This window comes from Colletotrichum navitas (genome assembly GCF_030913465.1).
Source record: "Colletotrichum navitas strain CBS 125086 chromosome Unknown LY79scaffold_6, whole genome shotgun sequence".
In the NCBI taxonomy this organism is placed as follows: Eukaryota; Fungi; Ascomycota; class Sordariomycetes; order Glomerellales; family Glomerellaceae; genus Colletotrichum; species Colletotrichum navitas.
In genome coordinates, this window is record NW_026850552.1 from 147,406 (window position 1) to 169,996 (window position 22,591).

General features: G+C 54.6%; 5 protein-coding genes across 5 annotated transcripts; 4 read left to right on the plus strand and 1 right to left on the minus strand.

Annotated features, from left to right (window-relative positions):
- Nucleotides 1-956: 956 nt before the first annotated feature.
- On the minus strand, nucleotides 957-5,451 carry LY79DRAFT_507119 (PH domain-containing protein; the record flags this gene model as incomplete). Its single annotated transcript, XM_060553790.1, has 3 exons — nucleotides 957-4,559; nucleotides 4,667-4,824; nucleotides 4,944-5,451. The coding sequence occupies 3 exons, from the start codon at nucleotides 5,449-5,451 to the stop codon at nucleotides 957-959; spliced, it is 4,269 nt and encodes a 1,422-aa protein (XP_060418633.1).
- Nucleotides 5,452-7,393: 1,942 nt separating this feature from the next.
- Nucleotides 7,394-7,785, plus strand: LY79DRAFT_539395 (uncharacterized protein). The gene has a single exon (XM_060556821.1). The coding sequence runs from the start codon at nucleotides 7,455-7,457 to the stop codon at nucleotides 7,731-7,733; it is 279 nt and encodes a 92-aa protein (XP_060418634.1). The 5' UTR covers nucleotides 7,394-7,454; the 3' UTR covers nucleotides 7,734-7,785.
- Nucleotides 7,786-13,245: 5,460 nt separating this feature from the next.
- On the plus strand, nucleotides 13,246-15,154 carry LY79DRAFT_320730 (uncharacterized protein). Its single transcript, XM_060552406.1, has 2 exons — nucleotides 13,246-14,035; nucleotides 14,086-15,154. The coding sequence occupies exons 1-2, from the start codon at nucleotides 13,608-13,610 to the stop codon at nucleotides 14,822-14,824; spliced, it is 1,167 nt and encodes a 388-aa protein (XP_060418635.1). The 5' UTR covers nucleotides 13,246-13,607; the 3' UTR covers nucleotides 14,825-15,154.
- A 14-nt stretch (nucleotides 15,155-15,168) lies between these two features.
- LY79DRAFT_539406 (Fcf1-domain-containing protein) lies at nucleotides 15,169-16,490 on the plus strand. The gene is made up of 2 exons (XM_060556822.1): nucleotides 15,169-15,550; nucleotides 15,615-16,490. Exons 1-2 carry the CDS (start codon nucleotides 15,373-15,375, stop codon nucleotides 16,325-16,327), a joined length of 891 nt encoding a protein of 296 aa, XP_060418636.1. The 5' UTR covers nucleotides 15,169-15,372; the 3' UTR covers nucleotides 16,328-16,490.
- Nucleotides 16,491-17,375: 885 nt separating this feature from the next.
- LY79DRAFT_320890 (uncharacterized protein) lies at nucleotides 17,376-21,439 on the plus strand. The gene is made up of 2 exons (XM_060552407.1): nucleotides 17,376-19,917; nucleotides 19,968-21,439. The coding sequence occupies exons 1-2, from the start codon at nucleotides 17,515-17,517 to the stop codon at nucleotides 21,324-21,326; spliced, it is 3,762 nt and encodes a 1,253-aa protein (XP_060418637.1). The 5' UTR covers nucleotides 17,376-17,514; the 3' UTR covers nucleotides 21,327-21,439.
- The last annotated feature ends 1,152 nt before the right edge of the window (nucleotides 21,440-22,591 follow it).

Here is a 22,591-nt window from a genome sequence, read left to right on the forward strand (position 1 = left end):
TGACGTGACGGGTCAGGACGGTGAAGAGGACGCGATGACGGCAAGACGGACGGGAGGGTCTTAGGGGAAAGAGGAGTCCACTAGGTGACAAACAGTTGGCCATCGAGGCAAAGGTCTTGTTCGGACTGTTCGCCAAGTCCTGCCAGGCAGCCAGCTACTGGGTGGCACCAAGTTGACCCTCAGTATCAATGCCTCGAGAACACCGTTCCAAGCAAGCATTTGCTGCCTCTCATTAGGTAGGTAGGTAGGTGGTAGGCTGGTGCCTCATCTTGGATTTGGATGATTCAAATGGTTTGCTGAACGTGGCGCTGGTGTCACCACTGGCTCGCGCCCGTTAATGCCTATTCTCGACAACACGCACCCATGCTCAACGATGCGGACTATCTGGACTCGATAGTTCGCAAGTTTTGGTGAATCATTTGGCGAGAGCTTGTGCACCACCAATTCACGCATGTCTGACTGCCTAACTACTCAGCGGAGGTCTTGCTCTGCCGGCCCGAGCTTCTCGTTCGTTGTTAGACCACAACTACCAGCTTGCCAGCTTGAACTGCAGGCAAGAGCGTAACAAATCACAGCAGCCAGGCGGCATATCACGTATACTTCAGTTCTTCTTGTCTTTTGCTTCATCATTTATATCCGGCCGTGTATTCGGCCGTCTCTGCTAGTCGTCATGCCACTATCCGCCAATGCTATTGTTCTCACACCACTAATTATGCGACAAAAGGAAAACCCAGATGCTTATCCAGTCTTCAAAACTCATGCCAAACAGCGTTCCTCTGCGTCTGTGATATCCTCCTAAACGCCTTCCATGGTGAGTGTTCCAATCACGAAAATGAAATCCATCCCGGGTCCGGGGTATGCTGCCCGCCTATTGTATCTTTCAATGCAATCCCCAATACTTCCTTCGTCATCTTCTTGACCCCTCCCCCTCTCCCTCCCTCTCGCTCGTTTTCCGATTAAAACGCCTGTCCCTGTCCCTGTCCCTGTCCAGGGTACTGAGCCGGGTAGACTTGACCTCGACCGAACTGTTGAGATCCAGGTGAGTAGGCCCCCTGTGGCATGAATCGAGGGTCCATCATCTGGGGTCCTGGAGACTGGCGACCCTGGAGCATAGCTATCGGATTGGGAAAGCCACCTCCCTGTCCCCAAGCACCGCCTCCTTGACCGTAGTTGCTGGCGGGACCGTAGCTTCCTACTTGGCCGTAGCTAAAGTTCTGTGCGGGCCCGGCGCCATAGCCGTTTGGCTGTCCACGTGGAGATCCCAATTGGCCGCGGGACATGTTGTTCTGAACGTACATGCCTTGGGGGGACATGGGTTGCTGGTGCTGCTGTTGAGCGTACATTTGCTGTTGCTGATAAACCTGCTGCTGTTGCTGTCGCTGCATCTGTTGTTGGTAGGCCTGCTGTTGGTAGACCAGCACCTGCTGCTGTTGCCGCTGGTTGATGGCATGCTGCACTGCTTGCGTGTTTAGACCCTGCTTGGCCTGTTGTCTCTCACGTTCGCGGGCGTGAATCGCGCCCACCAAACCTGCTCCGGGTTGGCCTTGTTGACCGCTTCTGCCGGCCATGGAGATGAGGGGTAAGCCCGTCATGCGTGCCACATGCTCTTGCTCGCGAGCCGAGAGGTGAGACGAGACTTCGCCGCTGCTAGAAATGTCGAACAATGTGTTGGCGCCACGGGAACTGGGACGCTGCAAAAGGTCTACGGAGCTACTGCGGGAGTGACGGGCGAGCATCTCTGAAGAGCCGCTTCGGTTAACGGTAGGAGTTGGTGTCATCGATCGCATGGTCATGATGTTACCAGACGGCGTCCGACCGTGTGAATACATGGGAACTGTAGATTGGGCGGCACGTTGCTGCACAAATTGCTCCGGGCTGATACCTTGCCCAGTTGGCACAGCTGCGGCACCGGGTTGCCAGGCGACCTTCCTGACTGTCTCCTCAGATTCCTGTCGGTTGTGGCCTTGTACATTCGTAGGAGATCTCAATCCGGCTGGGGAAAATGGGCGTTGAAGAACCGATACGGCGCCTTGGTTGTTCAGGGACGTCGGTGTCTTGGTCCTGGCGGGTGGGTTGGCGGCGTAATTGACCGTGGGGCCAAAGTTGATGTCCGGAATGTTGAAGTCCGAGCTCGGAGACTCGGTGCCACCTACAGTCTTCAGAACACCAGCTCTGGGCCGTTCGAAAGACTTTTGGGAGTGCAGAGTTTCGCTCGACTTGCGGCTGGCGTAGTCTGGGCTGGCAGTTGAGGATACATCGTCGTAGTGACTAGCATCACTCCGCTGAGTTTGCGCTCTATAAATTTGTTGCTCGGGCAATGGCGTGCACTGTCTAGCGTCGCGAGGCTGAACTTGCTGGAAGCCCACTTGGTCGATGAGATTGTTGCCCCAGCTGCTGCCGCTGACCGATGACAGGGGGGTGTCATGCGGGCTTCTCAGGCTGTCCGAGCGAACCGGGAGTGGCTTGCGTTGGAAAGCAGCTTTCGTGTCGATGCCGGGAAGCGGCACACCGCGACCCTGTGTGCGAGGGTCTCTAGACTGATCGAGGGGCGGCGGCGGGCCCATAGCTTGGGACTGTATGCCGCGGCTTCTGATTTCAGGTGTGGGAACTCGGCCCGGCCCCCCAATGGGGGGAGTTCTGGCTCCTTCTGGCCGGGAGAAGTTGCTAAACGACGGTTGAGGACGGAGTTGTTGCTGAGGGAATTGAGGAGGATATTCCTCGACAGGGCTTTTCATTTGTTGGGGACCTCTCACATCGGACGGAGGGCCGGTTGCGCCTTGAGGTCCTTGGGCTTGATGACGAGGACTAGGGGGACCGGACTGCTGGGCAGGGGACTGTTGGGCAAGGGGCGATCGGGAACGCTTCTGGTTCATGGGCGGAATAGGGGGCGGCAGACCGCCGGAAGGAGGAGGGGTTGGGTTAGAGGTCAGAGCTTCACGAGACAGTGTATCGTTAGCAGTGCCTCCTCGTACGGGATTGGCTTGAGGATGTACCAGAGGGTTGGATGGTGCGGTATCCTCTCCGCTCCTGCGCTCAGACGAATCATCAGAGGGGCTATCTGGAGGGACCATGAATCCTCCTGCCTTTGTCAACTGGGACAAGGTGGTGTTGGACAGGCGGGTAGTAGCCCTGCGAAGATCTGGTGAATGGTAAGGTTTCCCAGCAGGCTTGGAGTTAGGACCATAGTTGAAAGCAGGCGGTGCAGCAACTGGCTCCGGCGACTCCATGTTGCGCGCACCTCCCTCAATCTCTTGCACTGGCGTGCTACGGGCAGTGTCTTCCTCTGAGCTTTGAGTTCCTGAACGCAGAACGCCTCCAACAGGAGTAGGGCCTTGTGCGGGTAGGTTGTAAGAGCTGTTGTCGCTGCCACAATCCTCATTCTGCTGCGGCGAGTGGCCAAGCAAGTGTGGGTCTGAAGAGTTGCGGGCATGGCTTGCTTTGTTGATGCCCAACAGCGGGGGAGGTGGGTGTGAAGTCGTCACGGGAGCCGTCCCGGAGCGGATGGGTGTGCCCAGAGACATGGACCTAGATGAACGGTTCGAAATGGAATCGTCGGCAAACCCCACTCTGGGCTTGGCTGGGGCAGGACTCGCAGTGCCATTGCTAAAGCTGAGACGACTGCTCTTCTTGCTTCCACTTCTTTGACGGACACCCTGGCTCTCGTCAACGGCGTTCATCCGCTTACCAGTGAGTTCTTTAAGCTTCTTCCTCCACTCACGCTCCGACCAGGACGAGCTTCCCTCCTCCAGGATGAGCCCAGAAACGTCGAGGATCTCGAGGTAACCATATCTTCGATGCTTTGGCATGGCAAACATGAGCGATCTCGGGTCCAGAACACTAGCAACGAGTCTACCCGGGCGGCCATAGAGGTTAAAGGTATCCCAAGTGGGAAAGAGGAAGCGCAGCAGCATCTCAAAACCGCTGACGGCGGGATGGGTCTCGGGCATGATAAACACGAAACCCTCTGTCGATGAAGGTGGGTCGGAGTGGATGGTGATGTTGCCTTCGATCTTCAGCAGGGTAGATGCATCGATGAGCGACTTTGCCTGGGGGTAGATGGCATACGAAGAGTACGCATCGGTGATTGTGGCGATTGGGCGGGCCTTTTTCTGCTTCTTGCCGTCCTTCTTGGTGTCATAAAACTTGATGTCTCCCTTGAGGGTCGGCGTCGACCGGTCGTATGGCGACTTCTTGCGCATCTCCTTCTGTGCCTTCGCATACTCTTTCTCATCGGGAGGAGAAATGACACACCAACACCGTCTCCAGGGCACTCCGGCGCCAAATCGCACACGCACCCATTCCTCGGTCTTGAACTTGGATCTATCCATGATCAGGTTAATGTTGTTGAGGGACTTGCCCTTGCCGGCGATGAGGGCACCGGTATACGCCTCTTGAAGCGTCGAATGCTCGTACATGGCGAGCCTGATGCCAGCGGTCCATTGTATTAGTGAATGATGGGAGTTAAAGTGCAGCAAGTAACGGTTCCTGCCGGCAGTTGAGATGCTCAGGATGTTCTGTAATGGCTGTTCATCGTTCGATCGCGTTGGTAGGGATTCGATCTATTCGTCAAGGATCGCTTAAATTAGCACTCGATTCCACCCCCACTACTGCATTCGCAACCCGCCAATTCATGATGTCGGGGCAAGACGACACTATCTCAACTCACCATTTTGATGGATGCATCCGTCAGGTTAATGAATTTTGGGAGGATCTCGCCGTCCTCTCCAGCGGCGTCTAATTCTGCAGCATCCCATAGCGAAAGGACAGTGCCGACAAGCTGTGCGAAGCACTCTGTCCATGTGCGGTCGGCATTTGGCTTTCCCTCTGTCAGGTTGGTCGGATCAGCAATCGGTCCAAGTATTGCGCGTGCAGGTGAGCTGCTGTCACCTGCAGCAGGGGAAGGCTGCACGAATAAAGAGATAATGCGGCAAGCATAGACTCACGAGTATTCTGGTCGTCCAACTTGAGGAAGTAGCCCTCCTGATACAGCTTGTTGGCATGGCTGTTGAGGAAGGTGAAGATGGGCTGGAGTTCGGGAATGGTGTCTTCGTTGATATCCATGAGGGGCGGTTGGTATGGCATTACCATCGAAAGTGGGCGGGAGGAACTTCTTTGGCGGCCAGTGACGGACCTGGGGGCATTTACCGGCGAGCTATTTGCAGTTCCGTTGGCGGGCGAAGACGCATATTCGGAAAGTGGACGCGTCGGCGAAGTCGGGGTTGCGGGGCGCTGGCCAAAATTGGGGGGAGGTTCTGGGAAGGGCTCTGTTTGCTGACGAGGCGGCGGCGGTGGCTGCGCCTTGTAGTTGTATGGAGGAAAAGGTGTCGTCGAATCGTGGGGAGGCGACGAATTTGGAGTTGGTTGATTCTTGCCCGAGTCTCTGGGGGTACCAGAAAACTGGGACATGAAAGACAAGACTGTTCCCACGGAAGATGCAGATTTGGTCAGCATAATGCGCGCCCGTCTAGCATCAGTAATGCCTAAAGAAAAGGAAATAATAATAATAATAATAATAGTAACAACAACGATAATAAAAGCAATAATATTGCCTGACGCCCAAGTAATTGGCCAGGATCACACGACGGGGATGTGAGGGAGCGGGTGGAAGGGAGAGGGGGGCGGTGATGGAGCCAGGGAGTGATGGGGACGAGAACAACGACAGCAAGAACTAAGTTCAGGAGAAAGTGGTGATCATGGATCAGCCAAGCTAGTTTGCTAGGAGTTTGAACGAAGAGCAGAACAAAAGGGCCGGGCTTGGGTATTTGATACCCGCATGGCGACGCCACAGCATGAACATAGAATGCGTAACTCAGTAAAAGGGATAGATGGGCATTGGGTAGACTGGGTTTACGTTACTGCTGCGTGGGATTGGTGATGCAGGCCGGGCATGTGCCAGGGCGAAAAGCCTCGTACGCGCACAATAGCACCGCATTGCAAGACAAGACAAGGAAAGGCAAGGTAAGGCAAGGGGTGAGGGAATGTGGGAAAGCGAGCGAGTACGAACCTCGATTACGGCCCATCTTGCTGGTGACGGCGGTGGTTTCTACGCCAAGCCAGCAACCATGCAACCAAATTACTGAGAGACACTCGGCTTACGCCGTGCACAACCAAGACGTTCTTGGATGAGCAGGACACGCCGGCCGGCGCGGGAAGGCGACGAGGATCCCGAGGATTCGAGGAATGAGCGGAGATGGGGGCCCAATATGCGCTGGACTGGGGACTCTGGGTTTCGGAATCGAAAGGGGTCCTGTCTCCTGCCTAGCGCGCGCGCGCGCTGCGTACCGAGTACAGGGCGTGGGCTTCGTGGACCCTTAGTTAAATTATCGTATGGTGATGGTGGAGGTGGTGGTAGGTAGTGATTGCTGGTAGCAGCGGTGGATGACGTTGGGTGACTCGGCGGGAAGCACGGATGATGCCGGCCTTTATGGATGAGCGACGGGAGAGATGGGGAGCAGGATCGTCGCCGTCGCCGTCGTTGTCGTCGTAGTTGTTGCCGTTCTCGCCGTCGTCGTTTGTTACCGCCGTCGTCTTGGTCGTCGACTCGTGTGTGTGCCGGGTGAATTAATGCGGTTGAACGAATGAAGGACCCGGCCGACAATGACCAAACGACAGTGATTAGGATTCAGACAATGGGCATGTATGGTATGTATGATGATGAGTCGTTTGGTCTGCCGGTCTCCTCCCACGAGGGTTACGAGCTAGTTTGAATGGAATTTGGGGGTATAGGAGTGAGGTCGAGAGGACGGGGAGGTGGGAAAGAAACAGCAAGACCAGGAATTCCCAAAGATGATGTATGAAACCCGCATGTCAGCGAGGAGGACGTGTCAAATCAGAAAAAGGACGAGGCGCGCATACGGGAGGCGAGGCGGATTATGCAACAAGAACTAGCAACGCCGCCTGCTTGCCTACTACGGGTCGGATACCTTCCTTGCCTCCTCCCATGGGATTGACTGACTGGATCTGAACCTGAACCAGCCTTCACCCAGTTGTGCCAGGAAGGTAGCAGTTGGTGGGTGTGTTCCCAGGGCCAGAAACCAGTCTCGAAAAGATCGGCTTAAGAGGCAAGACAAGACAAGGCAAGGCAGGGCAGGCAAGGGAGGACAGGGCAGGGCCTCCCGTCCTGTGCTTCCACCAATACCTACCTGTCTACCTGCCTACCAGCACCTACCTACCTGCCTGGCTAGGTATCCTCTCCTGCTGCCGCTGCCGCTGCCGCCGCCGCCGCCGCCACTGCAGATGAGGTAAACCCGGGTCGGCGGGGCTTGTCCCTCTCTGCTCGTATTCTGCGGTCAGAAAAGCGGGAGTGACATGCAAAGGGACCACCTACCTACCTACAGGCTACAGATACATTTGACCACAGACCACCGACCACCGACCAGCAGCAACAATGTCGGCGGCAGCCAGGGCTAGGCCTGGTCCCAGCCCAATCCAGCTTAACCCCCCTAAATAAGGGAATGAGGGCCAACGACGTAATGGCGCTATGTGCAAGAGGCTTAGGCTTGCTTGTTCTCTGCTTAGGTTGTCTTTCCCATGACACGACACACGCAAACTCACGGCTTTGGCGCCCGGTCGTTCGGGCTAGCCTAGGCGACCGCAGCACGTTGATGATGATGGCAATTACGAGTTTGATGATGATGATGACGACTTGTCCTCCTTCCATATGCTTGGCCTGCCTTGTCGGCGCCGGAGGTGCGTTGGTGTTCCCCCGAGCAAGCGCTGCGCTTTTGATCTAATGATCCTACAGATACTTTGCAGTCTTGGACGGTCTCGGGGAAAAGGTCTTGCAGCAGGTAGGTACCTGATATCCCCCGTGGACCGGGTACGGATTAAAAGAAGAGGGATTGGAAAAAAAGGAAAACCAGCCCCAAAAGTCCGTGGCATGCGGAAGAGCCGGAAGACGCAAATATGCAGTACGTCAGGGTTCCTTGGCCCGCCTTTGGTCCCGAAAAAGCGCTCTGGAAGATACCCAAACCCTTGGCCGCCAAGACCAGTCAGCTTCCGGCCAGACGCTGTGGGTTTGCTTTTGGTCCGAATGCGCACTCTTCGTTTGTGCCAGTTACACTAGGTACTTACTTACTTTTACTTGCCTGGTTTGACGGGGCAGCTACCCTCGGCTTGCTCCTCTCTGTATCTTGCTTTCTCTGACTCCGTCAGGCGGCCATCACGGTTGCGCCATTGGTGAGCCAGAAGCGACAGCGCAGGGCGCGGGGCGCGTGTAAGACGGCGAGCCTCGAGCCCCTCAAACGACTGGCGCTGCACGAACGTCAGCAACGTCCACAAGCACTGAATCCTGCCTGCGGTTTGCAGTTGATTCGATATCCCGCAAGCATAACCTGCCTCATCCCGGGGCTGGCCAGGGATGGTAGCTGGTGGGCGGACGCGCAACCCCTACCACATGAATCGCCAGGGGTCTGACTAAAGATGAAGAGACTCTGAGTGGATGAGTCGATCGCTGGCTGAGGCCTACCAATCCGACCGACCGACCGTCCGGAGGACTGCAGATGGAGAGATGGAGACTCTTGGAAAATGCGAGGTCGGGACGCGGGCACGCGGGCTATGGCAGTGTGTGGCTCTGCTGCCCCCGCCCCCCCAAGTATGCTAGCCCTACCTAGTAGCGTTGGCGTATTCGTTATTCGCTGCAGAGGACAAGGCCGAGCCCGCCTGGGCGGATGCCGCATTGCAGATATGCCGCCGGGTCGATGTATTGCATCCGTGTATCTGTAGGCATCTCGATGGCGTGCTGTGCTGTTGCTAAGGTCCGTTCCCTTCTCTGCCGCTCATGTTTGCTCGACATTGTTGTCTTGTTTCCGACCCCCTTCCTAGGATGCATGCCTGTACATAGTTGTAGTTTGCTCGTCCTCCCTTTATGTGTCCGGTTTAATCCTCCGGTAGCCGTTCGTTTCTAGACTCTGATCCGCGGGAAGATAAAACAGGCTCCTCAATGCCTCCCCTTCCCTGTGTAGGCGACGCCTTCTGCTCACAATCCAAGTGTCCCCTGCGTCCTGCCTGGGCGGTCACACCGCGTGGCCATCGTGTGGCCGATTAATGACACCTGACGCCTTGTTCCAGAGTGTGGATGGTGGGGAGGGAGGTCCTTGAGGGTTTGGGAGAGGCAGGGGAAAGAGGGGAGAGAGGCGGGACGAACTACATGCAAACTTGCAAGACGAATTTCCTTTGTGCCTTACGGAGTACTCTCATCAAGTTTTTTTGTCGCTAGAAGCGTCCAGCAAGCTCTCGTCTCAACTGTTTGGACACATGCCTCTTGTTGGTTAAGAGAGTTTCCCCCAACTTGTGTTTGCCTCACTTGCTGCTGGCCAACCTGTTCTACAATACTCCGTACACTCCGCACATCCCATCTGTAGGATGCCCAGGAAGTCAGAGGAGGACGGACGCAGCTGAGGTGCCTAGCCTGCTTTCCATTAACTACATACACTGGCACCACTGTTTCCGGGGTGGCTGTGCACAAAGCAAGAGAAAGTCCAACAGCAAGCAGCCGTCCACATGCGCTTTCGGGTAGGGTCTCGCGACTGGGGAGGTCCTCGGTTGTTACTTCATCGGTCTTCAGAGGCTCCTAGCATCCGTTGTGGCCTGTTAGTACCTACTACGTAGTAGGCATGACAGCTCTTGTTCCAGAACCTTCGCTCCGCTCTCTCCTTTTGTCTAGTCCGGCCTCCGACTTGAGACGCCCCTCCCTCCAGTAGCTGTAACGAGGAATGGAAGCCTTCAACAGGAGCAGCACAAGTCAGTGTCGCACAACAGCACAAGATGGGGCCGGGCACCGTGGATCAGCTGTTTGGCCGTGTACATCACGTCTTGACTTTGCACGAACTTGATGAGGCGTCTCATAGCGCAGCCAGCATGTTATGATCCTGTTGTACAGGCACACGACGTCACCTCGGCCGCGGGAACGAAAATGTTTTGCGGGAGCCATCCTTATGCAACTGACTACAATCTGATGATGGCCGCTCTCACATACTTTGCTGGCCATCTGATATACTTTGGCAGGCTCGTGTTGTGCATGATCACCTCCATCCCACAGTTCCAAGACACTCTAACGCCCTCCCAACTGAATACGTATTTATAACTTCACGCCCTCCACCGACACCAGTCACCCTACACTCTGGTCCGATGCCAGCGATTATGATCACAAGCACTTCAACGCCCATATTGCTGCTCCAAGTAGAAACGTGTACGTGCTAAGTGACCAACATTATCTCCCCGAAACGCTCGCGCCCCGTTGACGACGTGTCAGCAAATTGGAGTCGGGCCCACCATCAATCTTCAGTGCCGACTTGGCTTCTGGGCTTTCTGCCAGCTGTTCCGTAAAGCCCGGTAATCCTGGCCCCGCGGATTTTGAAAGTAATTCTATACGATGCATGCTCGCGATGATGACACGCTCGCCATCTCCAGCGAAGCGTGCGAACCCACTGTCCACTTGTGAACACGAATACAAACTACTAGCGTAAGTGCGGATACAGAGTCCCTAATTAGGATACAACATCGCATGATTTTGCGATTAAACACAAGGCCATCTCCGCCTGCCTCATCGGGTTGCTGGCGCCAAACGTCGACAGGGTCTCCCAGGCGATCTGGGACAATCGGAGAGCAGCAGCTTACTACTACATACCTAGATGGGCTCAGGGATCCAAGAGGGGCGGGGTGTTAACGCCGTCCCCCCCCTTTCGTAGAATCCCCCCAGCTACTGCCGCCATTAACACCGCCTCTCGGCACATTGCAGTCCAGTCTGGCCTGAGAGGATCTGCTGTAGGAATTGTGTCCGATATGAAACCGTTTGGTCCATTCTCGATCCCTTCCGAATACAATGCTAGGCTATGCTGCGGCCCTGTGCATCGCACATGGTATGGTCGACATCAGACGAAAGGCGAAGGCAGTGCTGTCACCGCTCCCGGACTCCGCTCGCCTTGGCTTGCCGCCGCTGGCAGGGGGAGAAGAAAACGACCTCAAGGGTCTTGAACAGCATACATCGAATACCACCTATCCCCATTATCACGCAGCTCTCACAGGGGGGGGTCATGGTGCCCTCAGCGACTATACTCGCCTAAGGTGGCTGCTTGGTCCGCGGTTGACGCCGAGTAAGAGTCGAGAGTCGTGCCAATATCGAGCTTCTCCCTTTGATGCAACGATCAGCCACTGCTGTTTCTATGAATGATCCAGAGGGTCTCCTGGATCTTCCGCAAAGACGCCACCCACCCGCGCTCCCACCATTCGAGAGACTCAGTCCTATTGTCCAACCCTAGACGTACTACGTAGACAGGAAACTAGACGGTTCGGACACCAGCCGCATGCACACTGTCCACGCTGTTGCTCTGCCCTGAGAAAGCCATGGAATACAGCCGGGTGAGGGCCTCTCATTCTAATTTACCTGACTAGTTAAGGTTGTTCGGAAAGGACGTACCTAAACAAAGGTTGTACTGCTGCAAGGCAATTATGATTGGGTGTGGCTTTGGCGCTAATTGAGACATCATCCTGGGCGGGACGGTTCGCTGGCCGCTCGTGGTAGCTCCTCTCGACGACGCACGTTGTTTGCCCACAAATGGTGACAGCACATTGGGAGACACTTAGAGGTCGGCCGTAAATTTTCAACAGATACTCGTACGGTAGAACAGCTGGTGAACAACTAAGCGCCAGCCTCCTTACGCCATGCCTAATGCACGAGGAATCTGGACAACCCCTGCTGAGCTGGTTCCAGCTTGACACTAGGTACACCACTACCCTCATCCATAGGTATGATATGTCAGTTCAACTGTATGGCTCGGGGTATCGAGCTTAAGCACAAGGCGTTTCATTTGAGCTATTTGGCTGATTATTCAATGTCTCGGTCACGGTGAGAGGTTCACAGAACAACCCTTATATTGTGTTGAGTACGGAGCATGGTACTTTTACGGTTTTCTTTCCCGCCGTATATGGTCACTGTTGTGTACATGTACGACGCCACGAGGGATCGCCTTGTACCTGTATCTCTGGTCAGGAAATAACGACTCGTCGTTGAAACCAAGGTTAAAGAATGGCCTGAGAGTAAAAGCGGCCCTAGACCGGATAATTCGTCAAAAGCAGACCAATGATTCGAACTGCCCGGCTTACGTTTCCTGCCATCCATGCTGTCGATAGGATATGATCTGAAGAAGATCAGTGCGGATGGAGAGGCCCTAGAAATACATTTGCAGCTCGTGTCATGTCAAAAGAACCATTCCTTTCTTCAGCTTTGAGGTGATGTCAGACCGGGATTGTAGAGGCCAGCCAACCGTCCATCACATTGCGTGTTGTTAATAACCATTCTCCCTTCCATGGTATCATGGCATCTGCGGCCCGTCTATTCGAATGAAGTAAGTGTATGGAGTGTTTGGGATTGGCGCAAACTGCTCCAGAACACAGACACCCACCCATGTTGCACCACGGCTTGGTTTATTTTTGCTCCGTTATAGCCGCACGGGCTGCAGACAAGCGGCGGCCATATCAGGCGGCCCAGCTGTCCATCGGCCCGGCAAGTGTGCGTCCAGGTGATGCATCCCGGGGGGATCCGCTTTGTCAAGGTCCGGATTGGCATTGCGTACCTACGCTCCTAGCCGGAAATGCCGAAGGGTCAAAAGAGGAGAAGAAAAGAAGCAAACTTGCAGGGGGTGGTTATTCTTTTCGGGTGATTTCTTTAACCCCCCATCTGAAAAGCCTGCAGCATCCGTCAATGTCGGTTATGTTTTCTTGCTACTCCAGAATGAATGGCAATCTCTGCAGTCGAGCTGCAGTAATTGCCACTTGTTGGCCCCATCGACAACCCGTTCAGTTGCAGCAGTTTTTAAGCAGAGATTTCATGCGACTTGTTTATCATTATTCGCTGGGTATAGTGAGTGCATGGTACAAACGGTAATGCTGGCGAGGAAATTGTTTCCCAAAGTGCGGTCAAAAAGAAGATGGGGAACTGCGGACATTACAAATCGCCTGGCCTTGAAGACAATGCAAGCTGGGGCTCACCGGCTCTCCTTCTTTGAGATATAGGAAAGGAACCTTTGGCGAAAGGAACTACGAGGTACTGAGTCAATTGCAGGCTACTCTTGGCAAAAGGAACTAATCATAACACAACCTCCTTTTAAACATACCAACGCTCTTCAGCAGCTTCTTTCTACACTATCCAACTATCACAGGTGCGTTTAGTGCCCTCAAAAAACCAAATTTCTGTTAGCCAAGGGTTTGAAGAACCACCAAAAACAATACCATCTATACTATACGCCTTACAACAAACTTTAGTTAGGCTTACCTAAGACGAGAGGCGAGTAGCATGGTGATGCAGCATCGGAGCTCCATGATAATTTGTAGGTACGTACCGGCAAGCTTGCTGGAGGTCCCGTCCAGCTGCAGCTCTGCAGCCCAACGCCATTGCGCCGTCCAAACGCTCCGCACGCGTGTCCCCAATTTAACCCCTGGTTCGGAGAACCCCCAACCAACACATCGACGCCCCCCCCGGTCATGCCATGCCCATGCCTAGCATCCAGTGGCACCCTTTCCAACGCCAAAGATAACGGCTCCAGGCCCAACCATTTCGTCTCGCTGCGATCAAGCATCGCAAAAGGCGCCTGATCTGCCTCACAGTGGGAATGAGGAGGCTACCTGGGCCCTTGTTGGCGACATCACCCTTCACAGCGCGGCCACCGACCGTGCCTCGGACCGCACCATGGCCGGCGCAGTTGCGACCAAAGGCTGCCTCTCTATCGACAACGGCAGCGCGAGCAGATTCTTCCCGCGAGAAACCACGAGCGCAACCTTTTCGCTTCGAGACCGGAGTCTCGCTCTTTGCGAAACGAGCCCCGCGGCCTTTCCCGCCGCCCTTTCTTTCCCCGCCGTCCGGCTCCTTCTCCGATCCGCTCAGCACCCATCACCGAAGCCGCGACCGCCGTGCCAGAATCAACGGAGAGATCATCCTTGGGCAGACGAATGGAGATGATGCGGTGTTCGCCAGTGACAACTTCATCTGCGCCAACGACGGCGTTGGCGCTTGGTCGACACGCCCAAGGGGGCATGCTGGGTAAGCATGTTCCTGTATCAATTCTCGCTGTGCGGAACTGACCAAAACAGACTCTGGTCGCGCTTGATCCTTCACTTCTGGGCCACGGCTATGAAGCAAGATGTCGCAAATACTCGATCTCAAGAAGTCTACAAACCCGATCCGGTAGCGTACCTCCAGATGGCATACGAGCAAACCCTGAAAGCGACTTCGGACCCCGATTGGCAAGGCACGACAACGGCAAGCGGAGCGCAGTTGCACTACAAGACCGTCGACGGTGGCGAAGACGTCCCTCAAGTCTATGTGACCAACCTAGGCGACTGCCAGATTATGATTTTACGACCTAAGCATGAGAAGGTTGTCTACAAAACCAAGGAGCAGTGGCACTGGTTCGATTGCCCGCGTCAGCTTGGTACCAACAGCCCCGATACACCGGAGAAGAATGCGGTCATGGATGTGGTGGACCTCCAGGTTGGGGATGTAGTTCTTGCCATGTCAGACGGCGTCATTGACAATCTGTGGGAACATGAGATTGTCAGCAGTGTTCAGAACAGCATACAAAGTTGGGAGAATGGAGAGGGAGTGACAGATAAGCTCGAGGGCGACCGGACGGGCGGCGCAAACGGAGGCATGAAGCTCGCTGCCGAGGAGCTAGTGGCTGCCGCTAAGAAGATTGCAACCGATCCCTTTGCAGAAAGTCCATTTATGGAGCATGCTATTGAAGAGGGTCTGGCGAGTGAGGGAGGTAAGCTGTGCTGGCTTGAGAATTCTGAAAGAAGCCCCGAACTGACAACGACTAGGCAAGCTTGACGACATCAGCGTTGTCGCCGCTCTCGTAAGGAAGCAGGACACATGAAACTAACACATTAACATAGAAGGATCAACAAGGAATAGACTTACGGGATGGGCTTCACGGGGCAATGCTGCGATCGATTTCTAGGTATATGCTCTGTCCAGGTTGGACAGTGGCCATTGTTTTGACGATATATGGCGTTCTGCGGGCGGTCGATTTCGGTGAAGACGTTAGGGATGCCAAAGCGAAATGAAAACTCAAATTCAATCCAAATCCAGCCTCCGTCAAATTTACGGAATCCCCCTCCTTAAATAGTAACTGCATCCCAGTGTGCTCTAGAAGTGACGTTGATCGTGGTGTCTGTCTGGCTTGTGGTTATGGTGGGGTAAAACCGGCGTCCATGGGCCCGACTATCTTATCTTATCGCAATTTTCATGGGAGAGAAATTTCGCGACTTCAACGCAAACATTGTTTCCACCACCGCCTTGCGAACACACCAAGCCAACCAACCGCCTTCAGCCTTCCTGAACCTACGTCACGGCGCCACTGAGCCGCCCGATCCAAGATGCGTGGGAAACGAAGTAAGCAGTATCGCAAGTTGATGAACCAGTACTCGTTGACCTGGGGATTCCGCGAACCGTACCAATGCCTGGTCGACGCTGAGATGGTGGTTGACTGCCATAATTTTAAATATGATCTGCTCGCCGGGCTAGAGCGCACATTGCACGGCAAGGTCAAGCCAAGTATATCACTCCTTTCAGAATTCGTTCAAGTCTCGATTTCCGACTGACGACTGACCTTCCACAGTGATCACACAATGCGAAATCCGCAAGCTATACCTACGCAAGAACGAGCCCGACATGAACAAGATTATCGACTTCGCAAAGACGCTAGAGCGCAGACGTTGCGGTCATTTGCCCGAGGACTACCCTGAGCCCCTGAGCACAATGGACTGCATGAAGGCCGTCGTCGACCCGAAGGGAAACTTGGTCAACAAACACCGCTACTGTGTCGCAAGTCAGTCGGCCGATGTGCGCCGCATGCTCCGCGAAATCCCCGGTGTCCCGCAAATCTACATTAAGCGGTCGGTCATGATTCTCGAACCCATGGCGACGGAGAGTCTGGCAATCAGGAACAAGGAAGAGAAGAGCAAATTCCGCGATGGGCTTGTTAGGCCCGAGAAGAAGAGAAAACGGGAGGATGACGAAGGACACGAGAGCGGGAAGGAAGAAAGGGTGCCCGCTAGTGGAACCCAGGAGAAGAAGAGTCACAAGAAGAAGGGCCCCAAGGGACCGAACCCTTTGGCGGTCAAGAAGCCAAAGAAAATCACAGAGGGCGGTGCGAAACCGAAGAGCGAGTCGCAACCGGCGGGAAGCGGGGGCGAAGGAGAGGGTGAGGGCGAGGGCCCGGCGAAGAAGAAGCGCAGAAGACGTCACAAGAACCAGCCTGGCGACGTGGAGTCGGGCGCGCCAATAAATCAGGGCAAAGCCCCGGTAGAGCAGGCAGCGGAAGGCTCGTAAGGGCTTGGAGAAAAGCATACCACAGGCGTTTCGGGAACTGTGTTTGGAATGTAGGCACAACAAAAGCTATTCGATACCAATTAATGGGAGATTCGTGCCACCCCAATACTCGGAGGAGGTTCCCTTGGGGTGAGTGTGTTTCTGATTCGTCTCATGACTTGCCGTGGAATTTCTCATGAACTGCAGGTTGGCCCATTGGTCGGCTGCGATGCGTAGGAACTCGTACCAAGCAAGTCCTTGCTTTCCCAGGCACGCAGATGGCATCCTATCAACGCGCACAACGGGCTACCGGTACTACACTGCATTGCTACTTGCCGTTGTCTTGAAAACAAATAAAGTTCTGCGGAACAAGCCAGACGAAATGGAGCCAGGGCTGCCCATGGAAATGTTCTGAGAATGTCGTCAGTCTGCCAGAGAAGTCGTCCGCCTGGGGCTGTAGCAAGGCTGGACAGAGGCCAGAGCTCTCAGTCACTGAAACAATCACAGTCGTGGTGTTGGCAGCATACACCTACATGCCTGCTATGTAATTTACAGCTGCTGCAGGTAAGCACAGTCCCTCTGTACTGCAAGAAATTTATGTAGGTAGTCCGATTCTGCCATTGGCCCATCGTTTCCTCACTCGCCCTCCGAGCCGCATAGCCGGCTCTCTTCAGCGCGCGGAGGTGAGGCAAAGCACAACATGCGTGAGAGTGGTGTGGTGCACTGTGCTAGTCAGCCCCACAGGAAATTGCACTCTAGCGGATCGTCATGGGGGGCCATTTCTCCTTTCACTCAACGGTCAAATTTCACTAAGGGTGTACTTCATTCTGCCAGACAACAAACACGTGGAAGTCTCCCTTTCTCCATTTCCTGCCTGTCCTGCTGCCTGCTTGTCGAACGTGCTTGCAGTCAGAGACTTGATATCTTGAGCAGGTCTAGCTGCAGCGAGTTGCTCGCTTATGCGCGCGTCGGCACACTCGGAAAACATAGTAATTCCAATGCTAAGCCACTTACCTACTCTACGGAGTCGGTAGTTGGCCTACTGCGCGTCGTCTTATCTACGCACCCCTCGACCAGCAAAGACCAACAACCTATTTGCTCCACACAAAAGCGACCACCCCCTCCCTCTTGCCCTGCCCTGCCTGGATATATACTATCACGTTCAGGCAGCTCGCATGCTTGTGTAAAGTACGACATCACCTCTCATCATGGCGGGCTCCGGCGAGTCTACCACTACAGATACCCACAACAATCCCTCACCGCCGAGGACCACCGCCGCCAACGTCGACACTGAGGCGGTCCAAAAGCTACCGAACGGCGCACATGCACCAGATGCACCTGCAACACAGCAACCTTCTGCAACCACGGTTATGACAAGCGAGAAGCCGGAGTTTGACGATTTCGGCCTGCCCATCAGACGATACATACCCCCACCGCCCGAAGAGACCGATCAGACGACCGACGTCCATCCCGGCCTGCAGCAGCCCGTGGACGCGCCACCACGAGAAGAAAGGAAGGTGGATGATACCAAAGAGACAAAGGCGGCCGAAGACAAAACATCAGTTGAGAATAAAGCCTTGTCAGAGAGCGACGATGATGACTTTAAGGATGCACAGTCCGAGCAGCTCGCTACTGCCGCTGCCTCGGGAGTCAACTCCAACGCCCCGTCAACTCCTGTGACGTCCAACCTGGACCAAGGAGACATGAAGGACAAGCCGTTGCCGACAATTACCCGTAAAGACGAGAACAAAGCTCACGGTGCCTTAATTAACGTAGAGAAAATGGGGGAGGAGGCCGGCCAATCACCAGAGCCAGCCACCGAGATGCATACGGCGGACAAGCAGTCGATAGTGGAAGAGAAGTCTACGGAAGAGAACGCAGGCAAAGACAAGAATGACACAGTCAACACTGAGGCAAACCAGTCAGATGAGACGGAGCCACAGCTATCAGCACCTACTGCTAAGCTGAGAGAGGAGCGGCCAGAATCTCCAGTGAAACTGGTCGACAAGGCAGATGAGCCAGAACCCAAGGGAGCCAAGCCGACACCGCCAAAGGCCCAGGACCACCACAGAGACACGAGCATAGCTAGCAACGGGCTTATGTCAGAATTCTCGCACCAGCAGCTGACGTCGAATAAAAAGGAAGAGGGTGACAAGGAGGATGATGAATGGCAAACGATGCCATCATATGCACCCTATGACATTTATGACGATGACAACAGGTTGGTCGCAAAGGAGTATACCGCCGATGAAGAGGACGAAAAGTACGGTTACGGTGGGCTCGGAGGCGCAGGGAAAGGATATACCCGGGTAGTCATGGACGACGATGCGGAATCAGCGACGAGCATGGACGACAATACCCAGTACCTCTTCAAAGAAGTCAAGGGCACAGGCATTGGCGAGGACGACAGCGAGGCACGTGATGCCGTTTCCCAGATGCAGGCGACCAAGGACCTGCTCACCGAAGGGCAGAGAGTCGCCTACGTGGGACTGACAAGGCTGGAGATCCACAGCATGGTCAAAGCGGCCGAGAGTGTCGAACACACGAGGTCTACGAAGAAAGAGGTCAACATGTCTGCCGAATCAACGAAGATGTGGGGACAGAAGATGATGGTCCGCCTTTACTCGCACATGGACATTAGCTCCGCGGAGCAGATCATGGTTGAGCAGCTGAGCGACCACGGCGTTGTGCCCTCCGACTTGACGCCAATATTGATGGCTAATGCACGAGTCAAAAACCCCATGGCTGAGGATAAGCACCCAAGCTCGGGTTCCCTCTCGTCGCCAAAGTCGCCCCCGCCTCCCTCGCCGGCCTTTTCTCAGGACGAAATGGCCGCCGAGGCGCCTCCGACATACGAAATTCACGAAGGGGAGGAGCTGCCGCCCGTCAAGACTCCTGCCCAGATGGTCACCTCTGACAAGATTGACATTGACTTGCGATGGACCGTGCTGTGCGATCTCTTCCTGCTCTTGATTGCCGACTCTGTGTATGATTGTCGGTCTAGAATACTATTGGAGCGAGTCGGCAAGAGTCTTGGGATTGAATGGTTGGACGTTAGAAAGTTTGAAAAGAAGGTCACGGATGCTCTGGAAATGCAGCAGGCCGCTGAAAAGGAAAACTGGAATGAGGACGAACATATGGAGCTTAGGAGAAAACAAGCTCTTAGGAAACGTTATATGATGATGGGTCTGGCTACAGTCGGCGGCGGCCTGGTCATCGGCTTGTCGGCTGGTCTGCTTGCTCCTGTCATCGGTGCCGGTTTGGCGGCAGGATTCACCACCATTGGAGTGACCGGAACGTCGACGTTTCTGGGAGGAGTCGGCGGAGCTGCGATCATTACGTCCAGCGCGGCAGCTTCTGGCGGTGTCATCGGTGTTCGGGCCGCGGACAGGCGAACGGGAGCCGTCAAGACGTTTGAGTATCGTCCGCTACACAATAACAAACGGGTCCATCTCGTAGTGACAGTGGCGGGGTGGATGACGGGCAAGGTGGATGACGTCCGCTTGCCGTTCAGCACTGTGGATCCCATCATGGGTGATATCTACTCGGTTTATTGGGAGCCTGAAATGTTGAGAAGTATGGGTGACACCATCAACATTCTTGCGACAGAGGTAAGTTAAATAGTTCCCGGTCCTTTGCCTGCCGTATCTAACAACTGTAGGCTCTTACCCAAGGTCTTCAGCAAGTGTTGGCAAGCACCATCCTGACAAGTTTGATGGCCGCCCTGTCATTGCCAGTCGTTCTAACGAAGCTGGCGTACTTGATTGACAATCCATGGAGTGTGTCGCAGGACAGGGCTTGGGCCGCTGGTCTGATCCTGGCAGACTCTTTGATTGACAGGAACTTGGGAACACGCCCAGTAACCCTTGTTGGATACTCACTCGGATCGCGGGTGATTTTCTCCTGCCTCCTGGAGCTGGCCCGAAAAGGGGCGTACGGCGTGGTGCAGGACGTCTACCTATTTGGATCGCCCCTTATCATCAAAAAGGACGAGTACTTGCGAGCACGCACTGTTGTCCCAGGGAGATTTGTGAACGGATACAGCAGCAACGACTGGATTCTAGCATACCTCTTCCGACTGACCGGCGGTGGCCCTCGTAGAGTAGCTGGCCTGGCCCCCATCGAAGACCTCCCTTGGATTGAGAATTTTGACGTGACGGAGTTCGTCAAGGGTCACATGGAATACCGAAAGGCCATGCCGCGTCTCCTTCGAGAATGCGGGTGGCTTGTGGAGAGCGACGAGTTTAGCGAAATCGAAGACCCAGATCCGGACAACCACCAGGAGCGCCAACGCGAACTCATCAACGAGATTGAAGAAGCCCGCAAGGAACTTGAAAGGGAAGGGCAGAAGAAGAAGAGCAGATTTTCCATCTTCGGGCGGGGGAAGAAGGCGGATAAAGAGAAGTGGGAGATTTACGAAGACTCGACCAAGGACGAAAGCAAGCCGAACCCCAGGACAGAAGACAAGGAGGGCAATAATCATGGAGTGCTGTTCGACGTGGAGGCCATGCGGGCGGAGCTAGCGAAGGAGAAGGACACATCGACTAAAGAGGATCCCAAGGACTTCCAGGTGAAGGAGCTGAAGTCTACGCTTCCGCCGATGAAGCTTGACTTGAGCTCGTCCAATTCGTCGCTGAATCCGCGGGACGCCCTACGTGAAACAAAGAGCGCCTACGCCGTACCGGGTCGTGCCTCGTACGAGACCACTGGCTCGTATTCTCACACGCCGGAGCGGACACCAACGTTTCACTCGAGCCAAACGTTCTCACCGACGCAAAGAGCCGTGTCGCCGTACCACGCAGCGCCGTCCCCGCTCGAGGAGGTCGAGATGACATTCGATACCTCGTTTCACGACCCGCCGCCGGCGCCTCGGCCTCCCCCGAAAGATGACCTCCCTGGTCGGCCGGAGATGAAGTCGGCCCAGACGGCGCCCAGCATGGGAGTGCCAAACCCGTGGGCGGATATTGACGATGACGACGACTTTGGTAAAGAGAAGGAGATCCAGATGACTTTTGCATAACGGAGGGACGAGATACATGAACCTGTTTCTCCTTTGCTCTTTGGAAGCGGACAGATTACGATAGTCCAGCACCTGGCTGCGAGGGCCATTGCTGCGCCTAAGGATGGATGTATGCACACGCCGCGAACGAAGCGTACACATCCGATCTGTTCTGTATGAATGGGAACGCCGCCGATGTCTTGTTTGTGTTTTTCTCCCCTTCTTGGGTGTCCAGCGTTGGGTTATGCTACAAAAACCGTAGACTATTCTGGTACATAATTCGTCTGCACGACGCGGAAAGTAATACTACGGATGGAGATGTAATCTCCCACATCAATCCGAAAGACAAACGAACAGTTCTCGAGTATACATTACCTACGTACACGAAGTAAGAGATTTGTTTAGGTCGGCACCCCCTAGTACTACGTGCGTTGGCCATCTTAAGTTGCTTTCTCCTGCAACCTTGGCTTATTGTCAAAACATGAAGCCTCCGTCGGAAGTTATTATTGGCGTCAGGATGTTGGTTGAGCCTCTTCGTCTCCTTGCATGCACATGCGTAGTGTAGGGCAGTAACGGGGAAAAGACTTTGAATAAAGGACAGTTTGGGCCGTTGGAAGTTCACGATTGATGGGGCTTCATGGACCGGGGGGAGGGTGGAGGGGGGAGGGGGGGTGACAGCCAATGCCGTCGTTCGTCGTGTGAAGTGTAACCAAGAGGTGAGCGAGTCGCCCATTCAGTAAGCGGTTGTTGGTACTTAGGGGTTTGAAGATGGCATAACATACACAGTAGGATTAGGCAGAGCCAGAGCCGGCCGGGGTGTGTGGGTCGGATCGGCAGGCAGGCAGCAAAGGGAGGGGCGGCTAGAGCGGGTTTAGATGGGACTCTGTGCCAGTGGTTATGATGGGAGGGGATGGGATGAGCAGAGGCTGTGTTTAGGTTAGGTAGGTTAGATTCATCTCTATTCCTAAACAGCGAGCATTGGCTGTCGTTGCTTCGTACACTAGAGTCTCTACACATGTCTTGAGACGACAGTGCAAAGTAAGATGAACTGGTTTAAGTCTTCGGAAGAAGGATTGGCATCACCCACCACTCAGTCCGATATCAGCCGCACGACACTAGCGGCGTAATGCTAACCCTTTTCAGTTCTTCTTTTCTGCCGTCTGCCTCTAGGTAGTGTATACTATGTAGACCTCTTCATATGCAGGGGGGGGTGTCCTTTGTTTCAATTAATAGCATCACGGCTGTGCGTGGTGCTTATTTGCTGACGGTGGGGCTAGGGTGATTTG

Excerpts from the sequence above, each read along its gene's own strand:
- LY79DRAFT_320730 (XM_060552406.1), top strand. The coding sequence starts at position 13,608 with ATGAGGAGGCTACCTGGGCCCTTGTTGGCGACATCACCCTTCACAGCG. Across the intron at positions 14,036-14,085 it reads CGCCCAAGGGGGCATGCTGG|ACTCTGGTCGCGCTTGATCC; the intron begins GTAAGCATGTTC and ends TGACCAAAACAG.
- LY79DRAFT_539406 (XM_060556822.1), top strand. The coding sequence starts at position 15,373 with ATGCGTGGGAAACGAAGTAAGCAGTATCGCAAGTTGATGAACCAGTAC. Across the intron at positions 15,551-15,614 it reads GCACGGCAAGGTCAAGCCAA|TGATCACACAATGCGAAATC; the intron begins GTATATCACTCC and ends GACCTTCCACAG.
- LY79DRAFT_320890 (XM_060552407.1), top strand. The coding sequence starts at position 17,515 with ATGGCGGGCTCCGGCGAGTCTACCACTACAGATACCCACAACAATCCC. Across the intron at positions 19,918-19,967 it reads TCAACATTCTTGCGACAGAG|GCTCTTACCCAAGGTCTTCA; the intron begins GTAAGTTAAATA and ends TAACAACTGTAG.
- LY79DRAFT_539395 (XM_060556821.1), top strand. The coding sequence starts at position 7,455 with ATGAGGGCCAACGACGTAATGGCGCTATGTGCAAGAGGCTTAGGCTTG.